This window comes from Microcaecilia unicolor, chromosome 2 (assembly GCF_901765095.1).
Source record: "Microcaecilia unicolor chromosome 2, aMicUni1.1, whole genome shotgun sequence".
Taxonomy (NCBI): Eukaryota; Metazoa; Chordata; class Amphibia; order Gymnophiona; family Siphonopidae; genus Microcaecilia; species Microcaecilia unicolor.
Genome location: NC_044032.1, coordinates 626,868,837 through 626,887,283, shown reverse-complemented (window position 1 = coordinate 626,887,283; position 18,447 = coordinate 626,868,837). Strand labels below are relative to the sequence as shown.

Sequence of the window (18,447 nt, the reverse complement as noted above, 5' to 3'; positions counted from 1 at the left end):
AGGAACCGTGTAGTCATTCTCAACGCTTGAGTCTCGAAAGCTGTATCATCAGAACAAATTCTCTTTAATCTTAAGAACTGGCTCACCGGTAGACTAGCTTTAAGGTGGTGTGGTTGGAAACTGGAGAAATACAATAGGGTGTAACCATGACTCTCTTACTCAACACCCTCACTTATCACCCCTACCACTGCAATTTTCCCACCCCTAGCTGTCTGTTCGTCTGTCCAATTTAGATTGTAAGCTCTGTTGAGCAGGGACTGTCTTTTTCATGTTGATTTGTACAGCGCTGAGTAAGTCTACTAGCGCTATAAAAATGTTTAATAGTAGTAGTAGTAGTAGGGTGTTCCGTGTAGTGGGTTTCTGAAACAGAGTGGTGTGCAGCTGCTCCTTTACTCTATATACCCAGACGTCCAGGAATTCAATTCCCTCAGCATGATATTGTGATGTAAATTTCAAATTAGCTTGAAACGAATTCAGTTTTATCATAAATTTTTCCAAAGCTTGAGAAGACCCATTCCAAATAAAGAAAATATCATCTAAAAAATGCTTCCAGAGTGTAATATGTTGGAAATCATCTGAAGTATACACGTACAACTCTTCAAATTTTGCCAAATAAAGTGTTGCAATCGAGGGGGCTAGGGATGCCCCCATTGCTACACCTTGTGTCTATTCAAAAAACTCATTCTGAAAAAAGAAGTCGTTTTTTTCAATCACTAGAAGTGCTAGCTGCATCAAAAAATGGTTTGGGATGCGCTGCGAAGGAGGGCGTCTATCTAACACCTCAGCATTTTTTTGTAAAGCCTCATTTTGAAGGATGACAGTATACAATGAGGTCACGTCCACCGTGACCAAGATAGAATCTTCTGACAAAGTTACAGTTTGAAGACATCGTAAGAAATCAGTCGTATCTTGTAAATACAAAGAGACTTGAACAGCCGATGGTTTCAAGAAAAAGTCTAAAAATTTAGAAAATGGTTCTAAAATCGTGTTACACAAAGCCACAATAGGGCGGCCAGGAGGATTCTGTATATTTTTATGCACCTTGGGCAAAAAATAGATTCTGGGTGTGCTAGGATATTCCAACAGTAAAAACCTTGCTTCTCTAGATGTTAGTATCAAATTCTCTGCAGCATCCGATATCAACTCCTTGATCACACCTTGCAGCTCAGAAGTGGGGTCCAGTATTAATTTTCTGTACGTTAGTTCATCTTGAAGTTGCCTACGACCTTACTGCAAATATTTTTGTTTGTCTCATAAAGTTACCGCTCCCCCTTTGTCTGCACGCAAAATTAATACTTCAGACTGATTTTGTAGAGATATAAGTGCCTCCCGCTGACTTCTTGACAAATTCTGTGTCATGAATTCCAACTCATGTTGTTGTTCAAGTTGTTCTAGATCATATAGAATACATTTCTGGAATGCAAGAATGGAAGGGTCTAAATTCTCAAAGGGCATCCAGGTAGATTTGGGCTGAACTATAGAGATGTCAGGATTCAATAGATGATTCAAAAAGAATTTTTTCAGATGAAGTTTTCTAAAGAATTTGAATAAAGCTACCCGTGTGGTTATTAAACTATAAAGAACAACGTTGGATTTTCCAATTGCTTACTCTGCAGCCTTTGGGGTTAAATTCTGAAATTGACTGGTGGTCATTGATCTGATTGGTAGCTACGGGTGGTACGTGGCCCAATCAGAACTGCAGGTTTTGATCAGCTGTGGGCTATTTAAAGTTTAACACCGCGTCAGACGCCGCGGCCATTTTTTTCCCTATGCAGGAGCATGATGTGAGATGGTAGTGCTACAGTCTTTTTTGTTAACGCAGGGACGTTCATTTTTATATGGAGATAGAAGTATGCAGCTGATATTATGTTTTTCTTCCCCAGCGAACCTCTTCCCTGAAGAAGGATCTCGAAACCTGGCCATGTTGGCGGAGGTTTGTTTCTGGTGAAATATCGCTGCCAAAGTTAAGTGCAAATACATGCGCATCTCTGTTTTGACTCTGCATGGGTAGATCTATGACGATGTGTGCAGCACCATGAGTATATTGGGGCATTGTTCCCATACGGTGTTTGTTGCAAGATACTCTGATGATCCCCGTTAAAAATTGATATATAAATGTTATTGGGACTGTAGCTCTGGAAATGTTGAATGCTGACTGTGGATGGAGCTGAATAGATTAGACATGTTTTGAATGAATTGCAATAGTTTTCGAAGAGTTTTGGAGCACCTATCATATATGCTATTACAGTAATCTAATCTAGATAGAGTTAGAGCCTGGACTAGCAATCTGAATTTATCCAGTCAAAATAGCTTTGGATTGATCTCAGTTTCCTTAATGTATGAAATGATTTCTTAGAGATATTACATGTTGAGAAAACGTTAATAAACTATCTATATCATAAACATCCATCTTAAATACTAAATAACAAGACTTTACATGACATAGACACAAATAGAATCTTACCACTTGACTGATTACCTCTCTGTTCCAAATATGCTATGCTACTTATATGTTACCATGTTACCTCTCTGTTCCAAGCATGCTATGCTACTTGTATGTTACCATGTATGTAGGTATACCGTTATCTGTTCCACGTATGCATTACCAATTGTAATTCTGTTACACGGAAATGGCAACCGCCATTACGGCAAATGTAAGCCACATTGAGCCTGCAAATTGGTGGGAAAATGTGGGATACAAATGCTACAAATAATAATAATAATAATATCCATCTATCTCCACTCCTAAAACTCTACAACAAAAATCAAATGAAAAAATATTTCTTCCAAGAGAAAACTGCAGAGGAAATGTAGTAGAATCAAACAAACCCAACCAGAGAAATGTAGTTTTTTTTTCTGGATTCAACTTAAGCCTATGAATGGAAATCCAGTCCTCTATAACCTGTACACAAGATACCAGTTCTTTCAATGTGTCGCTCCAATCCCCCTTTATCGGCAGCAATAGAGAAATATCATCAGCATAGACAAAAAATGGAATCTTCAGCCTGTCTAGCACCAAACCCAGAGGCTGGAGCAAACATTGAATAATGATGGAGAAAGTGGAGACCCCTGGAGAACCCCACAATCCATGTTCCAACTCAGATAAGTTACCTGCTTTTTGCACTCTATAATGACGAGTGCAATGGATTGTATAATAAGACACCGATCCCCCTAAAGCACACTCTCTTACAAGGTCACATTAAGAGGCCTAGGCCTGAAAAGATCAGCCAGGAGGGTGTAAGTGCAGCCAGGGGAAATAGAAGTCCAGAATTGGGGAAACACAGAGAGGCCCAGAGCAGGAAGAAGTAAACCTTCAGAGTACTCCTACAAAACATACATGTGAAGAACCAGAGGGGTAGTTGTGAGGTAGGAAAAGCTTTTTACCTTGCAAACTCTGTGTACACTGTGATTTTTTTGTGGTCTGGTAGGAACCTGACCATCTATTTCGTTTGTTATTGAACCCCCAGATACTTTATATTTGTTTGTGTGAGGAACAGATTTCTGTATGTTGTTTCTTTTGGAACCACACAAAAGCTTTGCTCACTCTTCAATCGTAGTCTGGCAGTGTTTGTGAAGACTCTTCACCCTACATCCACTCATGCTATCATAGTGAGTTATCTAGAATGGAGACTGGTTTAGCCAATGGCTGTGAACTGATATTTACCTTTGGACCCATGATGGTGCACATGCATTCTTTGCAAATGTAAGTTTACTGGAACAAATTCTAGTGCCTTTTCCCCTTTACTACAGCTTGATTTGAAAGATGAACCTAGGAAGAAAGAAAAAACAATAGTTTCATAAGTACCACTATCTTATGTTCCAAGAAGATATTTTGCCATCTTAAGCATAATGCTTTAATATTATCTCTCCTCAAGTCACTTCATTAGCTCCCTATCCGTTTCCGCATACAGTTCAAACTTCTCTTATTGACCTGTAAGTGCATTTACTCTGCAGCTCCTCAGTACCTCTCCACTCTTCTCTCTCCCTACACTCCTCCCCGGGAACTCCGTTCACTGGGTAAATCTCTCTTATCTGCACCCTTCTCCTCAACTGCTAAATCCAGACTCCGTTCCTTTTATCTTGCTGCACCATATGCCCGGAATAGACTTCCTGAGCCAGTACATCAAGCTCCATCTTTGGCCGTCTTCAAATCTAGGCTAAAAGCCCACCTTTTTGATGCTGCTTTTAATTCCTAACCCTTACTCACTTGTTCAGTACCCTTATTTTAACATCCCCACCTTAGTAATTCCCTTATCTCTTATTTGTCCTGTTTGTCTGTCCTAATTAGATTATAAGCTCTGTCGAGCAGGGACTGTCTCTATGTCCAGTGTACAGCGCTACGTACGTCTAGTAGCACTATAGAAATGATAAGTAGTAGTAGTAGTAGTAGTAATATTATCAATTTCCTCTAATCTCAGCCTAAGCCTTTGGGCTTGCAAGTCAAACTGAATATGCCATGAACCTTCATTTGCAAATGCCTGGGTTCCCCCTTATCCCATTACCTTTACATCTCCTCCCTCAATTTCCTTAATTTAGGGGTCCTTTTACAAAGGCGTGCTGAAAAATGGCTTCGGTAGTGAGGCGTGGGTTTGGGGCACATGCCGATCCATTTTTTAGTGCGCCTGTAAAAAGGCCTCTTTTTTCTTTGCTGAAAATGGACGTGCGGCAAAATCAAAATTGCCGCGCATCCGTTTTGGGTCTGAGACCTTACTGCCAGCCATAGACCTAGCGGTAAAGAATCTGGGCGGTAATGACCTACGCCCATCAAATGCCACTTGGCGCGCATCCATTACACGCGCCTGAAAATAAAACATGTTTTTCAGACGTGCGTAGCAGATGCGCCAAAATTGAAATTACCGCAAACTGGGCAGTAACTCCAATTTGGCGCGCGTTCGGCACGCGTAGGCACCTGCGCAGCTTAGTAAAAGGGGCCCTTAGCCATTACAATGACAAGATTTTGATCTGCAGAGCACAGCAATGTGGAACCTCTAACCACTAGGTGCCATGATTGAGCACAACGAGAGGATCTTCTCCTCCTCCTCCACTCCTGTTCGTTGCTCCCCCTCCCCTCCCCTCCCTTACTTCTGTAGCATTTCTAACACTGGCTAGTCCAAAACCATAGTCCTGATCTTGGAATTGAATCCAGGTCCTCTGCATGGCAATATACAGAATTTGCTACTGAGTCACCGGGTTGCCCCCTTCAGCCTTTTTTTTAATGTGCATTTGACGTTTAAGAAAACGAAAAGATTTCCTAAGTGCATCTCAGCATGTTTCTCTATTGCAGCCCACATGGAAGTTTTGAAGGCACAGTACTAAATTCTGTTTTAAAATGCCAGATATGCTTCCCACTGGCTAAAATGGGTACTCAGCATGGTGGAAATGATGCCATATTTAACACACAATGTAGCTGATTCACAGTATCTGAACAGCTGCATACTGCCTGCATATCTCAGTATTATTCACTTGAAATGACCAAATCTACCAGTCAGGATCATTTTTAGTTAGCATGAAGAATATAATAAGCAACTTCAACCCCATCCCATACCCCCCTAAACAGTGGTTCTTAATCGAATCCTGTACGCACAGCGGAGTCAGTCATGTTTTCAGAATATCTGCAATGAATGTGTAAGAGGTACATATGAATGGACTGCCTTCACTGTGTGAAGATGCACCTTACTGAGGCTATCCTGAAACCAGTCTGCCCAAAAATGTCCTTAGGACTGCATTCAGAACCCCTGCCCCAAAATGAATCAACCTAAGCAAAAACCACGAATTTGCCCTCTATCAGATCTGCCTATGCAAGTTGCTTCTTTCCAAACAGTACAAAGAAGAACCATCAATCAACACATTTCTGAGACAATGAAAGGTGAAATGCCCAAGGTCACAAGAAGCTTCAGCGGGGAATCAGGAGTTGAACTCCCGGGCTCCCTGTTTTTAGCCTGCTTGAAATGGGGGTTATGCACTAGTTGATTCTGGAATTTTTTTGATCCCAATAAAAAGATCAGATCCTTATCATTGGTATTGTTATGGATTCTCGTTTGACTATGTAGGCTCAGGTTTTGAGGGTGGTTCAATCTTGTTCTTATCAATTGAATGCCTTAAGTAAGGTTAGGTCCATGTTACCAAAACCTGATTTTCAACTAGTGATTCAGAGTTTGGTTTTATCAAGGCTGAAATACTGTAATAGCTTGTACTTGGGCCTCACTCAGTTATGGTATAAAGCGCTTCAGAGAGTTCAACATTCTGCAATGCATATGATTGCTGGTATGGGTCACTCAGATCATGAAGGTACTTCATTTGCTTCCTGTTATCTACAAGTTATTAAAAGTTATTAAAATCAGGTACTTGTCATACAAGGTTTTAAAGATCAACAACATTGTTGTTGATCTTTAAAAACGTATATGACTGAGTACCTGATTATTTGACACAGGTATTGCAAATCTATGAACCAGCTTACTCTTTGTGCTTTGAAAATTCACAATAATTTGTGATGCCTTCACTGACTCGGTTGCATTATACTGTTACTGCTGAGGGCCTGCTTTGTGGAATAAACTTAACATGGAGACTTCTCCAACTTCCTGCACTGCATGGCTCAAGTATCTGAAGAGCCCGATCACCATGCAGGGGAAGAAGAGGAGTTAGAGGCAGCGCCAAAGGAGGATAAAAAAAGCCAACATCGGTGGTATGAAATCCCGGGTGCCAGGATGAAATTTCTAGGCGCCATGGCAACCTGGCGCCCGAGATTTGTCAAGCACTGCCTTCAGGCGTATATATTTACTCAGAGAGAAAAAGAAATGAGATTCAATCAAAATGAAGACTCAAGATGAGTCGACACGGCTGTGTGTTGGTGATGACACCTGCATCAGGAGTCTATCAACCTCAAAAGCCAGGAAGCACCTGATTCTGTAACATATAATCAGGTTGTACTTTGTTTGCAAAGCTTTCTAATGGAAAGCAATCACAAACCAAACATCTTTTACATCTTCGATTCTTCGTTTTGATTGTAGCTCGCTTCCTCTTCTTTTTCTCTGTGCTCACCCATGAGGCTATGTTGTTCCATTGCTCCTCTATAGCTATTTGTTCAAGCATATTTTGGTATTGACTAGAGACACCTTTTATCAAACCGCGTGAGCAGTCCCCGGTGCCACAACATCAACAAAGCCCATTCACTTTGAATGGGTTTCGTCGGCATTGCTGAGAAGGAACCGCTAGCGTGGCATGATAGAGGCCCTAAGTTATGAGATAAGGGAAAATTAGGTTCTTACCTTGGTAATTTTCTTTCCTTTAGTCATAGCAGATGAATCCATTACGAATGGGTTGTGTCCATCAACCAGCAGGGGGAGATAGAGAGCACTGAAAAACCATAGTGCCTCATAGCCAGCTAGCTCCATCTGCCTCTTCAGTATTTGAAGCTTCCAAAACAGTGTTACACCGCAAAGCATAATAACATGAACTTTCCTCATAGTGGATGAACGCCCCAAAACTGGAGCTATAATTCAAAGGAGGGAATGAACTCATCCTCCTGGAGGGAATGAACTCATCCTCCTGTAACTGAACAGAAATCCTGAAGACTGTTTTCCAACTTCTCCCAATGAGGGAACATATCTACAGGAAAAACTGAACATAAAAGTAACATAAATCACATAATGAACCACTGAGGGAGGGCTCATGGATTCATCTGCTATGACTAAAGGAAAGAAAATTACCAAGGTAAGAACCTAATTTTCCCTTCCTTGTCATCAAGCAGATGAATCCATTACGAGTGGGATGTATCAAAGCAATCCTTAGATAGGGTGGGAACAAGCCACACCACGTGCCAGCACTTGTGCTCCAAAATGCGCGTCTCTCCTGGCAGCCACATCCAGCCTGTAATGTCGGGCAAACAAGAGCTTAGAAGCCCAAGTAGCTGCACTACATATCTCTTGAAGAGAGAGTGCTCCAGTTTCAGCCCAAGAAGAGGAAATCGCTCTTGTGGAATGTGCCTTAAAGGCTTCAGGCGGAGGCCGGCCAGATAGCAGATACGCTGAAAAGATAGCTTCTTTGAGCCAACGGGCTATAATGGCCTTAGACGCTGGAGACCCTCTGCGCAGACCTGACAAAAGAACAAAAAGATGGTCAGAGGTCCTGAAGGCATTTGACATGCGCAGATATTGCAACAGACCCCTTCGCACATCCAGAAGGTGCAACTGCCCATAGGCTTATGGAAACTCCTCTTTAGAAAAGGAGGGCAGGAAAATAGGCTGAAATGCTGAAACCACCTTAGGCCTGAAGGAAGGCACCGTACATACCATTACTCCAGACTCTGAGAACTGCAGAAATGGGTCTCGACAGGACAGCGCCTGGAGCTCAGATACCCGTCTTGCCGATGTCACGGCCACCAAAAAGACTGCCTTTAAGGTCACATCCTTCTCCGAAGCTCGCTTAAGCGGCTCGAAGGGCGAACACTGAAGGGCCTTTAAAACTAACCCCAGGTTCCAGGCCGGACACGGGGCCTGCAGGGGAGGACGGAGCCGAAGCACCCCTCTAAGAAACCGTGTCACATCCGGGCAAGCAGCCAGAGAGAGGCCAGTGACCTTCACTCGAAAACATGCTAAGGCTGCCACTTGAACACGCAGGGAATTATAGGCCAAGCCTTTTTGTAAACCATCCTGCAAAAAGTCAAATATCAGCGAGACAGAAGCCTGCATGGGTGTAATCGCTTTATAAGCACACCAAGCCTCAAATTGGCGCCAAATCCTAGCATAAGCCACGAAAGTGGAATGCTTGCGGGCCTGTAGGAGAGTGGAAATGACTTTACTGGAATATCCCTTGTCTCTCAATTGCGCCCTCTCAATAGCCATGCCGTAAGACCAAAGCGGCAGGCGTCCTCCATGGTCACCGGGCCCTGTGACAACAGGTTCGGTACCAGAGGTAACGGCAGGGGATCCTCTACCAGCATCCGCCGGAGGTCCGCATACCACGGCCTCCTGGGCCAATCCGGGGCAATGAGAACCACCTCTCCTTGGTGGAGCCGAATCCGCAGGAGTACTCGCCCTACCAAGGGCCACGGAGGGAACACATACAGGAGGCCCTGAGGCCAGGGTTGAGCCAAGGCATCCAACCCTGCTGAGCGAGGATCTCTCCATCTGATGTAGAAGCATGGGACTTTGGCATTTGTGCTTGACACCATAAGATCCATTACGGGCTTTCCCCATTTGGCACATATCTGCAGGAATACTTTGTCTGCAAGTTCCCAGTCCGCTGGGTCGATCTGATTCCTGCTCAGATAATCGGCTTGCACGTTGCTCTGACCTGCAATATGAGCTGCTGACAGAAACTGCAGATGAAGCTCGGCCCAGTGGCAAATCTGCGCGGCCTGCACTGCTAGTGCTATGCACTGAGTGCCTCCTTGGCAATTTATGTAGGCCACTGCTGTCGTGTTGTCCGACAGCACTCTGACAGCCAATCCTTCCAGGGTCAATTGAAAGGCCAGAAGCGCCTGGAAAATCGCTTTGAACTCCAAGCGACTGATGGACCACTCCGACTCCTCGGGTGTCCAAAGACCCTGGGCATGCCTTCCCCGGCAATGTGCATCCCAGCCCTTCAGGCTGGCATCTGTTACCACCAGGCACCAATCGGGCAGCGCTAGCGGCATTCCTCGCCGCAGCATGCTGTCTGAGAGCCACCACTCCATACTGAGCCGGGCCACAGGGAGCCATGTGAGTCTGCATTGATAATCCTGAGATATTGGAGACCACCGTTGAAGCAGGGAACACTGCAGAGGTCTCAGGTGCGCTCTCGCCCAAGGCACCACTTCCAAAGTGGCCGTCATCGACCCCCAACAGCTGGACTATGTCCCAAGCTCGCGAGCGAGGCATCCTCAGGAGCAGACGGACCTGGTTCTGAAGCTTGCACCGCCTTTGTTCGGGTAGGAAGACCATCCCCAAGGCTGTGTCGAACCGGACCCCGAAATATTTTAGAGATTGAGAGGGGGTCAGGTGACTTTTGGCTATATTGACGACCCAGCCCAGAGATTGCAGTACTGAGACCACTCTGGCTGTAACCTGATGACTCTCTTCTACAGAGTCTGCTCTGATGAGCCAGTCGTCTAGGTACGGGTGAATCCGGATACCCTCTCGCCTAAGAAAAGCAGCTACTACCACCATTACCTTGGAAAAGGTTCGGGGAGCTGTGGCGAGGCCAAAAGGCAAGGCCAGAAACTGGAAATGTTTTCCCATCACCGCAAAACGCAGAAACCTCTGGTGCGGGGGTCAAATTGGTATGTGCAAGTAAGCTTCTTTCAGGTCCAGAGACGTGAGAAACTCTTCTGGCTGTACCGCCGCTATGACGGAGCGCAGGGTTTCCATGTGAAAATGCCGCACGTTCAGAGACTTGTTGACTTCTTTTAAGTCTAGGATAGGCCGAAAAGACCCTTCTTTTCGCAGCACCACAAAGCAAATGGAGTAACGGCCAGAGCCGCATTCGGTGGGAGGCACGGGGGAAACCGCCCCTATATGAATCAAGTCTTGAAAGGTCTCCTCTACCGCCGCCCGTTTGGCGGCAGAACCGCATCGGGACTTCACAAACATGTCTCTTATCGAGGCACTGAATTCATTCTGTAGCCTTCTCTGATCAGGTCCAAGACCCACTGATCTGAGGTAATCTTGGCCCACTCCTCGAGAAAGAGGGAAAGTCGTCATCCTATCACAGGAATCGAGGAGGGGCTGGCGCACCATCATTGAGAGGGTCGCCCTTGAACTCCAGGTCTTGAGCCTGCTGCTGCGGAACGTTTGTCCGAGCGAAAGGAGTTCCTCTGCTGAAAACGGGCATGCAAAGTGAACCCAGCAGAACGCCCCGGGCGTTCTAGCTTCACGGAAGCCAGGTCTGTAAGAGAAGGGAACCGCCTGACCCTTGGAAGAAGGCCGCGGCCTATCCTCGGGTAAGCGCTGGGGTTTGGCATCCCCCAGGCCTTTCACAATTTTCTCCAACTCCTCACCAAACAGGAGAAGGCCTTGAAAGGGCAACTTCACCAACCTTTGCTTAGAGGCCATGTCAGCTGCCCAAAGACGGCGAACCGCCACTGCTACAGCCATCTGTTTAGCCGAAGCTCTGACCAGATCATAAAGGGGTCAGCCAAAAATGACAAGGCCGACTCCATCCACGGTGCCACCTCCGAAAGGGGCTCCGATCCATCTCCGGGCTGTTCAACTGCCTGTTGTAACCAAGCGAGGCAGGCTCGGGCAGCGTAGCAGCTGCATGCAGACACCCGTAAGGATAGGCCTGAAATTTCAAAGGACCGTTTCATAGCTGCCTCCAGGCGACGGTCCTGCATATCCTTCAGGACAACTCCTCCTTCCACTGGGAGGGTAGTTTTCTTTGTCATAGCCGTGACCAGGGCATCCACTTTAGGCACTGCTAGGCGCGCCAAATGCTCCTCACTTAGAGGGTGTAATTGACCCATAGCCCTGGCGACTTTCAAAGGCCCCTCGGGGTCAGCCCATTGAGATGTGATAAGCTCTTGGATGGAGTCATGCAAAGGAAAGGCTCAAGCAGGCATCTTAGTACTTGCCATCCTCGGATTACCAGAGGAGGTCTCAGTACTCCCAGGGTCTTCTAAAGAGAGGACCTGCAAGGCATCAGTAATAAGCGCTGGCAGCTCATCACGGTGGAAAATCCTCACCGCGGAAGGATCATCTGGATCCAGTGGCAATTCTGCACCATCTTCTGGCTCTCCAGACCACAAAGGCCTGCCAGACCCCTCAGAGTCCTCACATCCCGACCACGGGGGGGGGGGGGGGGGGGGGGGGGGGGGGTGTGCCACTCTCTGAAGGGGAATCCATCTGCAACCACCCTGCTGGGGAGATACAGAATACTGAAGAGGCAGATGGAGCTAGCTGGCCATGAGGCACTATGGTTTTTCAGTGCTCTCTATCTCCCCCTGCTGGTTGATGGACACAACCCACTCGAAATGGATTCATCTGCTTGATGACAAGGAAATATATATTTTTAATTTATATCTTGCTTTAACCAAAGCAGGTGACAAAATTAACATACATGGAGTGGGGGCGGAGTGAAGATGACGGCCTAGCTTGAGCATATACGAGGAGCTACTGAGGACTGGAGCCTCTGAATTGCAAATTTTATTCTTTTCTTCCTAACTAAACATCAATGCCTCATACTAAGAGGAAAGGAGTGTTAAAGGCCGTGCTGCCGCCAGCAAGAACCTCTTCTCCTGTCCAACAAATGCTTCATCGCTACTCTACTAGCTCCCTGACTAATATCAGATTGGTGAGTCCCGCTGTGACGGCAGTCAGAGGAGCGGCAGCATCACCTGGGAATGAGACATCATTGTCACCACCGAGCCCCGACTTACCACCCTGTCCTGCGACCCTTCGAAGCGAGGTGCAACGACTATCAGATCCGGAAGTCGGTAGCGGTATAGCATTGAGCGTCAGCCCCTCGCTTCAAGGCGCAGAAGACATCAACATGGAAGCTGAGACTCCCAGGGAGGTAACATTACAATCTATTTGGTCAGCTTTACAAAATTTGACATTTACAGTTACAAAAGCTGCACAAGAAACAACTATGTTGGTGAATAAAGTAGACTCTTTAACCTTGGCCCTCGAGGAAGTTAAGCAAGATATGACGACACGGGTAACACAAATACAGCTTGATTATCAAACTACTACGGAGTTGTTGATTAAAGATAAGACAATGACTTCTCGCAAAATAGAACAGATTGAAAATTTTAACAGGCGCTTGAATCTTAGGATTTTGAATTTTCCATTGGCTAGGGGGATATCAGCACTTGATTTATTTAAAAAATACTTGACTGAAATTCTTCTGTATCCACAAGCTGCGATCCCACCGGTCAATAAAATATATTATCTTCCTTTATCAAAAAAAACCAGATAACAGAATACCTCAAAATTTGAATCAAACCCCTGAGTTGGACATATTGAACATTTCAGATTTACTTGAAGACTCTTTATCAGAAATTAAAGAACATCGAACTCTACTTATTTCCTTTGTCTTTGAACAAGACCTAAATGCCTTAATGAAATTGTTCTTTAAAAATTCTTTAAAAACTTTTTGCGGACAAAAGATCTGGATCTTTCCGGATGTAACAAAGACTACTCAAGAAAGACAAAGAGTTTTTGGCCTTCAGAGAGGAGGTCAAGGCAATGGGAGCCTCATTTTTACTGGCGTACCCGTGAAAGTGTTGTATGAAATATCAGGGTAATAAATATGTTTTTTGATCCATCTCAACTACGGACTTTTATAGAAGCTAAGAAGATCATCAAATAGACTGTACATTAATAAAACTGATGGAGAAAGTGTGAAATAATCGGGTGATAGGCCAGGCCGTTTGCTAGAAGTATAATCTTTGGGTTTCTTTTTCTTTTGTATAATCTCCTCTTATGAACGCATGCCCCCACAATCTTCTGGTTGTGGTCTAAGAAGGCTTGTAATTTTTCTATTTTTCTGAGTTTTTTTTTCACTTTAGAGTAAAGTATAACCTGCTATTTTTTTCTCTTTATAAGTGAATCTTATAAATGTAAATGTTTAAAATTAATAAATAAATAAAAAAAAAACAAAATTAACATACATAATAAAACCATAAAAACTTACAATACACAGAACAAAGTCCAGAAAATCCAAATGGCAGTGAGTAACATTTATCACTATCATTCTAAAAAAAAAATGCTTTCACAAAATAATGAGCCTTTAAATATGTCTTAAACTGGTAAGCATTTGAACATAATCTCAAAGTACCTGGAATTTATATTCCCAGCTATTGAAAAGGCGCAGGCATGAGTTTCTGAATAACGATAAGCTGCGGCAGATGCCTCCCCTCCCCTCTCCTCACATACTTGCACATGGCACTTTGAAATAGGTGCGACATTCCTCTCTCTCTCAGCTCAAAGGGGTCCTTTTACTAAGGTGCGCTGAAAAATGGCCTGCGGTAGTGTAGGCATGTGTTTTGGCCGCGTGCAGAATCATTTTCAGTGCACCTGTAAAAAATGCCTTTTTTTGGCGAAAATGGATGTGTGGGAAAACAAAAATTGGTGCGCATCCATTTTGACTTGGTAGTAATGGTCAATGCGCATTCAAAGGCTGATTACCACCTGCGTGCCAGTCCCTTGAAGTTTGTTGGAGCGCATCACTGAGGAATCATACTTTATCGTGTAAAGATAATTATATTGGATGTTTATGGGAAACTGGAACTGTGTAAATAAAGGATAGTGTGCCATCACAAATTTCCTCACTCTGCCCCCCCCCCAATGGTTGCCTTATTAAAATTAGTACCTTGGCTGAAGCTCTATAAGCTGAAGATGTTATCCGCTGGAGAATGAGCTCCCCATACTGTCTAATAGCGGAGAAGTCAGCCATGCTTCTAGTTGCTGATGCCGGCACTCCATGTGCAGGCTCAGTTCATAAACTGCATAAGCGGCTGGAAGCATGCTATGGACTTCCCTGCTGCTCGGACAACCACCAGCTTGCCACACAAAATCTCTTGAGGTGCCACCTTGTAGCATGTGTGCCACAGATTGCATGGGTACATAAGTATTGCCATACTGGGAAAGACCAAAGGTCCATCAAGCCCAGCATCCTGTTTCAAACAGTGGCCAATCCAGGTCACAAATACCTGGCAAGATTCCAAAAAAGTACAAAACATTTTATACTGCTTACCACAGAAATAGTGGATTTTTCCCAAGTCCATTTAATAATGGTCTATGGACTTTTCCTTTAGGAAGCCGTCCAAACCTTTTTTAAACTCAGCTAAGCTAACAGCCTTTACCTCATTCTCTGGCAATGAATTCCAGAGTTTAATTACATATTGTGTGGAAATATCATCCTACCTGTACACTTGCTGAGTTCTGTCAGCGTGTCTTGATACGTGCTCACCATCTGCTCGTAGTGAGAAATAACACTCTCACGTAGACTGTCCCAGTGCGGAGAGAGGTCACCCAGCTCTTTCAGTTCCTGGATTCTGGATCAAAAGGCAAAATAAAATGGTCTGAGTTGCAGTGCGCTGTCCGTCAGCAAAATGTGTGCAAATTCTCTTATGCAGAACAAATATATTTCTGCTTTCTTTTCTATTCTGTGTACAAAATTATAACTCTCTCAGGCTGCAATGATAGTAGCAAACCAGTTCAAATTTGACTTATGGAAAGTTACCAGCTTTTAGGTTAGATACAAACATAAGCGTTGCCACACTGGGACAGACAGAAGGCCCATCAAGTCCAGTATTCTGTTTCCAACAGGGTCCAATCCAGGTCACAAGTACCTGGCAAGATCCCAAGAGAGTAAAACAGATTTTAAGCTGTTTTTCCTAGAAATAAGAAGTGGATTTTCCCAAGCCCATCTTAATAATGGCTTACGGACATTTCTTTTGGGAAATTATCCAAACCTTTTTTAAACCCTACTAAGCTAACTGCTTTTACCACATTCTCTGCCAATGAATTCCAGAGTTTAATTATACATTGAGTAAAGAAATATTTTCTCTGGTTTGTTTTAAATTTACTACTTAGTAGTTTCATTGCGTGCCCCCTAGTCCTACTATTCACGGAAAGAGTAAACATGCGATTCACGTTGCCATGTCAGTTACTATACCTAGAAACTCTTTTGTATACCCCATATTGAGATGATTCCAACTGGTCACCCCAGGTGATTAATATTCTTATAGCTCTAGACCTCAATTCTGCTCATGCTGGACTGAATTCAGTAAACGGTACCCAAATTTGGGCACCAAAAAAAATGTGTGCTGAGTGCTATTCTATAAACGATGGTCCGAGTTGGGCGCTGTTTGCAGAATATCACGTAGCGCTGGGATCCATGCCTAACTTTTAGGCTCGAGGATCTACACCAGCTGAACTCTGGTGCAAATCCCTGCACCTAAATTAGGCACAGATCCCCCGAATTCTGTAATACTGCTCGCATCTTTAGTTAAACCCCCATGACCCATCCATAATTTAGATTTGCTAGACCGCTCTAGCTGCCAAACTACAATCAAATCAGAGACAGGAATGCCAGTTATTGATAGTAAAGCCAATCACTCATACAGAAAAGCAAGAGGGCAGGGGCATGAGGAGAGGAAGGGAAAAGAATCCCATGCTGGAAAGACCCATCAGTCTGAGTCCCTATATCAACTCAGAACAATCTAAATTTCAGGAAATCACTGAAGACCACCTTGTTCAAGAAGGCTTACTTTCCCGACTCAACCTAAGTTTCCTTTTCTACTGTTACAGCAAAATCCATAGACCTTATCATTTTTTTATTCACTCTTATCTGTGTTGTTCTTTACGATATGTAATCGTTTACTATTACATTGTTTAATTGTATTATAATGAACTGCTAGTTTTCTCTATGATGTTGTGTAAGCCACATTGAGCCTACTACTAGTGGGAAAATGTGGGGTATAAATGTGTTAAATAAATAAATAAATAAATAAAATATGCCTGTTTAAAAAGCCAAGCTTTCAGATTGGCCTACAAAGTCTTCAGGGAAAGTTCGCTGCAGAGAGAAGGTGGGAGAGAATTCTAGATATGATGCAAGAGGAAGAAAAAAGCACCGGGCCTAGTAGATTCGTAGCGGGCAATCTTGGGGCCAGGAAGGTCAAGGCGGCGATCGTTAAGGGAACGGAGAACCCGCGCAGGAGAGTAAGGCATGGTGAGGCAGGCAAGACAATTGGGAAGACCTGTTCTGAAAGTTTTCAATGTCAAGAGTGTGATCTTGTATGTTCTACACTTCTCGATGGTTAACCCAGGGGCGTAGCCAGACAGCAGATTTTGGGTGGGCCTAGGCAAGAAGTGGGTGGGCACCAAATGTTCTCTCCCCCACCCCCACATCAAAAAAAGATCTCAGCTGGTGGGAAAATGCTTCTCTCCAGTCTCCACCTTGGTAGTCTGCAGCAGGCATGCGCTGAAAACTGAGCATGCGAAGGTGTCAGTATTGTGGAGAGCAGCATTTTCATTACCATGTGCTACTGTTGGGTGGGCCTGAGCCCTAAGTGGGTGGGCCCTGGCCCACCCAGGCCCACCTGTGGCTACGCCACTGGGTTAACCAGTGGTGATGCTTCATTAGAGGAGTAGAGTGATCGGAATGGGCACAACATCTCAGAAACCACAATGAACATTGCCAGATCCCAATTCTAGTCTTGAGGAAGGAATTGCCAGGTCAATTCCCCTCCCCCCTCCCCCTCCCCCCCCCCCCCCCCCCCCCCAAAAAAAAGAAAAAATGATTGTTCTTTAAGAGCTGAGAATTGCCTTCTCTATTGGGCCTATATATCCTGGGCTTGTCTTTCACTGTTTCCTGCCTTGCTAGCTGTGTTTATTTTTGTGCAAAGCTGCTTACACCAATGGCACGCCATACTATAAAAATAACTACAAATTAATGTGGCCAGATTAAGCCAAGAAGAGAGGAACACTGGCACAGAGGTGCAAGCATGCTTATTTTATTTCTCTCCCCCACCCCTTTGGTCCTGCAGCTATATTCACTGGACAAAAAAAACACAAAGGCTCTGGAAACCTAATCTGGCAAGGAAATCTGAAGAGGATATCCTTAAATGAACAGCGGGCTTCCCCTTGCTTCAAGGAGAAGAGTAAATTTGAGATGTTGATGGTGTTTTTCAACTAACCAGTCCAGTTTGCCATAATGTGCTTCTCATTTGCTTACCATGCAGTGTGAAAGTGCAGAAAAAAAAAAAAACGTTTGTGAACCCCAAATAAGATGAGAATTAGAAGGTTTTACCATGATGCATTTGCTTAACTGAAACCCGTCTTTTCTTCTGCAATAAAAGGGGTCTAAATTAAGCAGTGACGTGTTTATGCAAACACAAAGCAGAAAGAATAAGGCTAATTCAAAATTGATGTGGAATAGTTAAGTGAACTCTTAATTTTCTCAGCACAATTAATTAGCTGATTGAAATCGAGGCTTAAATAATTAACTAACAAGTAAGCCGCCCTGCAGAGTAAATCTGAATGACTGAGTATGGGGATCTCTGTCCTATATAAAGGACCAAAGTCTCTTAAATTTTGACTTCACATGAAAAGTTAGCAGCAAGGCAGGGGCGTAGCCAGACAACAGATTTTTGGGTGAGCCTCGGCAAGAATTGGGTGGGCACCAAGTGTTCTCCCCCCCCCCCCCCCCCCCAAAAAAAAAAAATTCTCAGCTGGTGGGAAAACGCTTCTTTCCACCTTGACAGCAGTATTGCACTGAAAACTGAGCAGGTGCTGGTGTCCTGGAGAGTAGCGTTTTTGTTACCATCAGGGGGAAATCTTCAGCTGGCGGAGCTTGGGATTCCCACCAGTTACCACTAAACGTGCTACTGTTGATAGAGTTATTATTAGTGACTTTCGTCTTTGATTTAGATAGGAACAATGTTTTGAAATTGTATTTCCGATACATGGTTGATAGTTTTTTGGGTTCAAAGATGCATATATTTCCTGACACATCAAGGGAATC

The 18,447-nt window shown here is 44.3% G+C and overlaps 1 protein-coding gene across 1 annotated transcript in view; it reads right to left on the bottom strand.

Moving 5' to 3' along the window:
• INPP4B (inositol polyphosphate-4-phosphatase type II B) overlaps positions 1-18,447 on the bottom strand; it is an 853,440-nt gene that overhangs the window by 381,027 nt on the left and 453,966 nt on the right. The window contains exons 9-10 of the mRNA XM_030192243.1: positions 14,844-14,974; positions 3,665-3,769 (exon numbers count right to left, since the gene is read on the bottom strand). Of these exons, the coding sequence (XP_030048103.1) occupies positions 3,665-3,769; positions 14,844-14,974 (236 nt within the window). The remainder of the gene's footprint in view (positions 1-3,664; positions 3,770-14,843; positions 14,975-18,447) is intronic.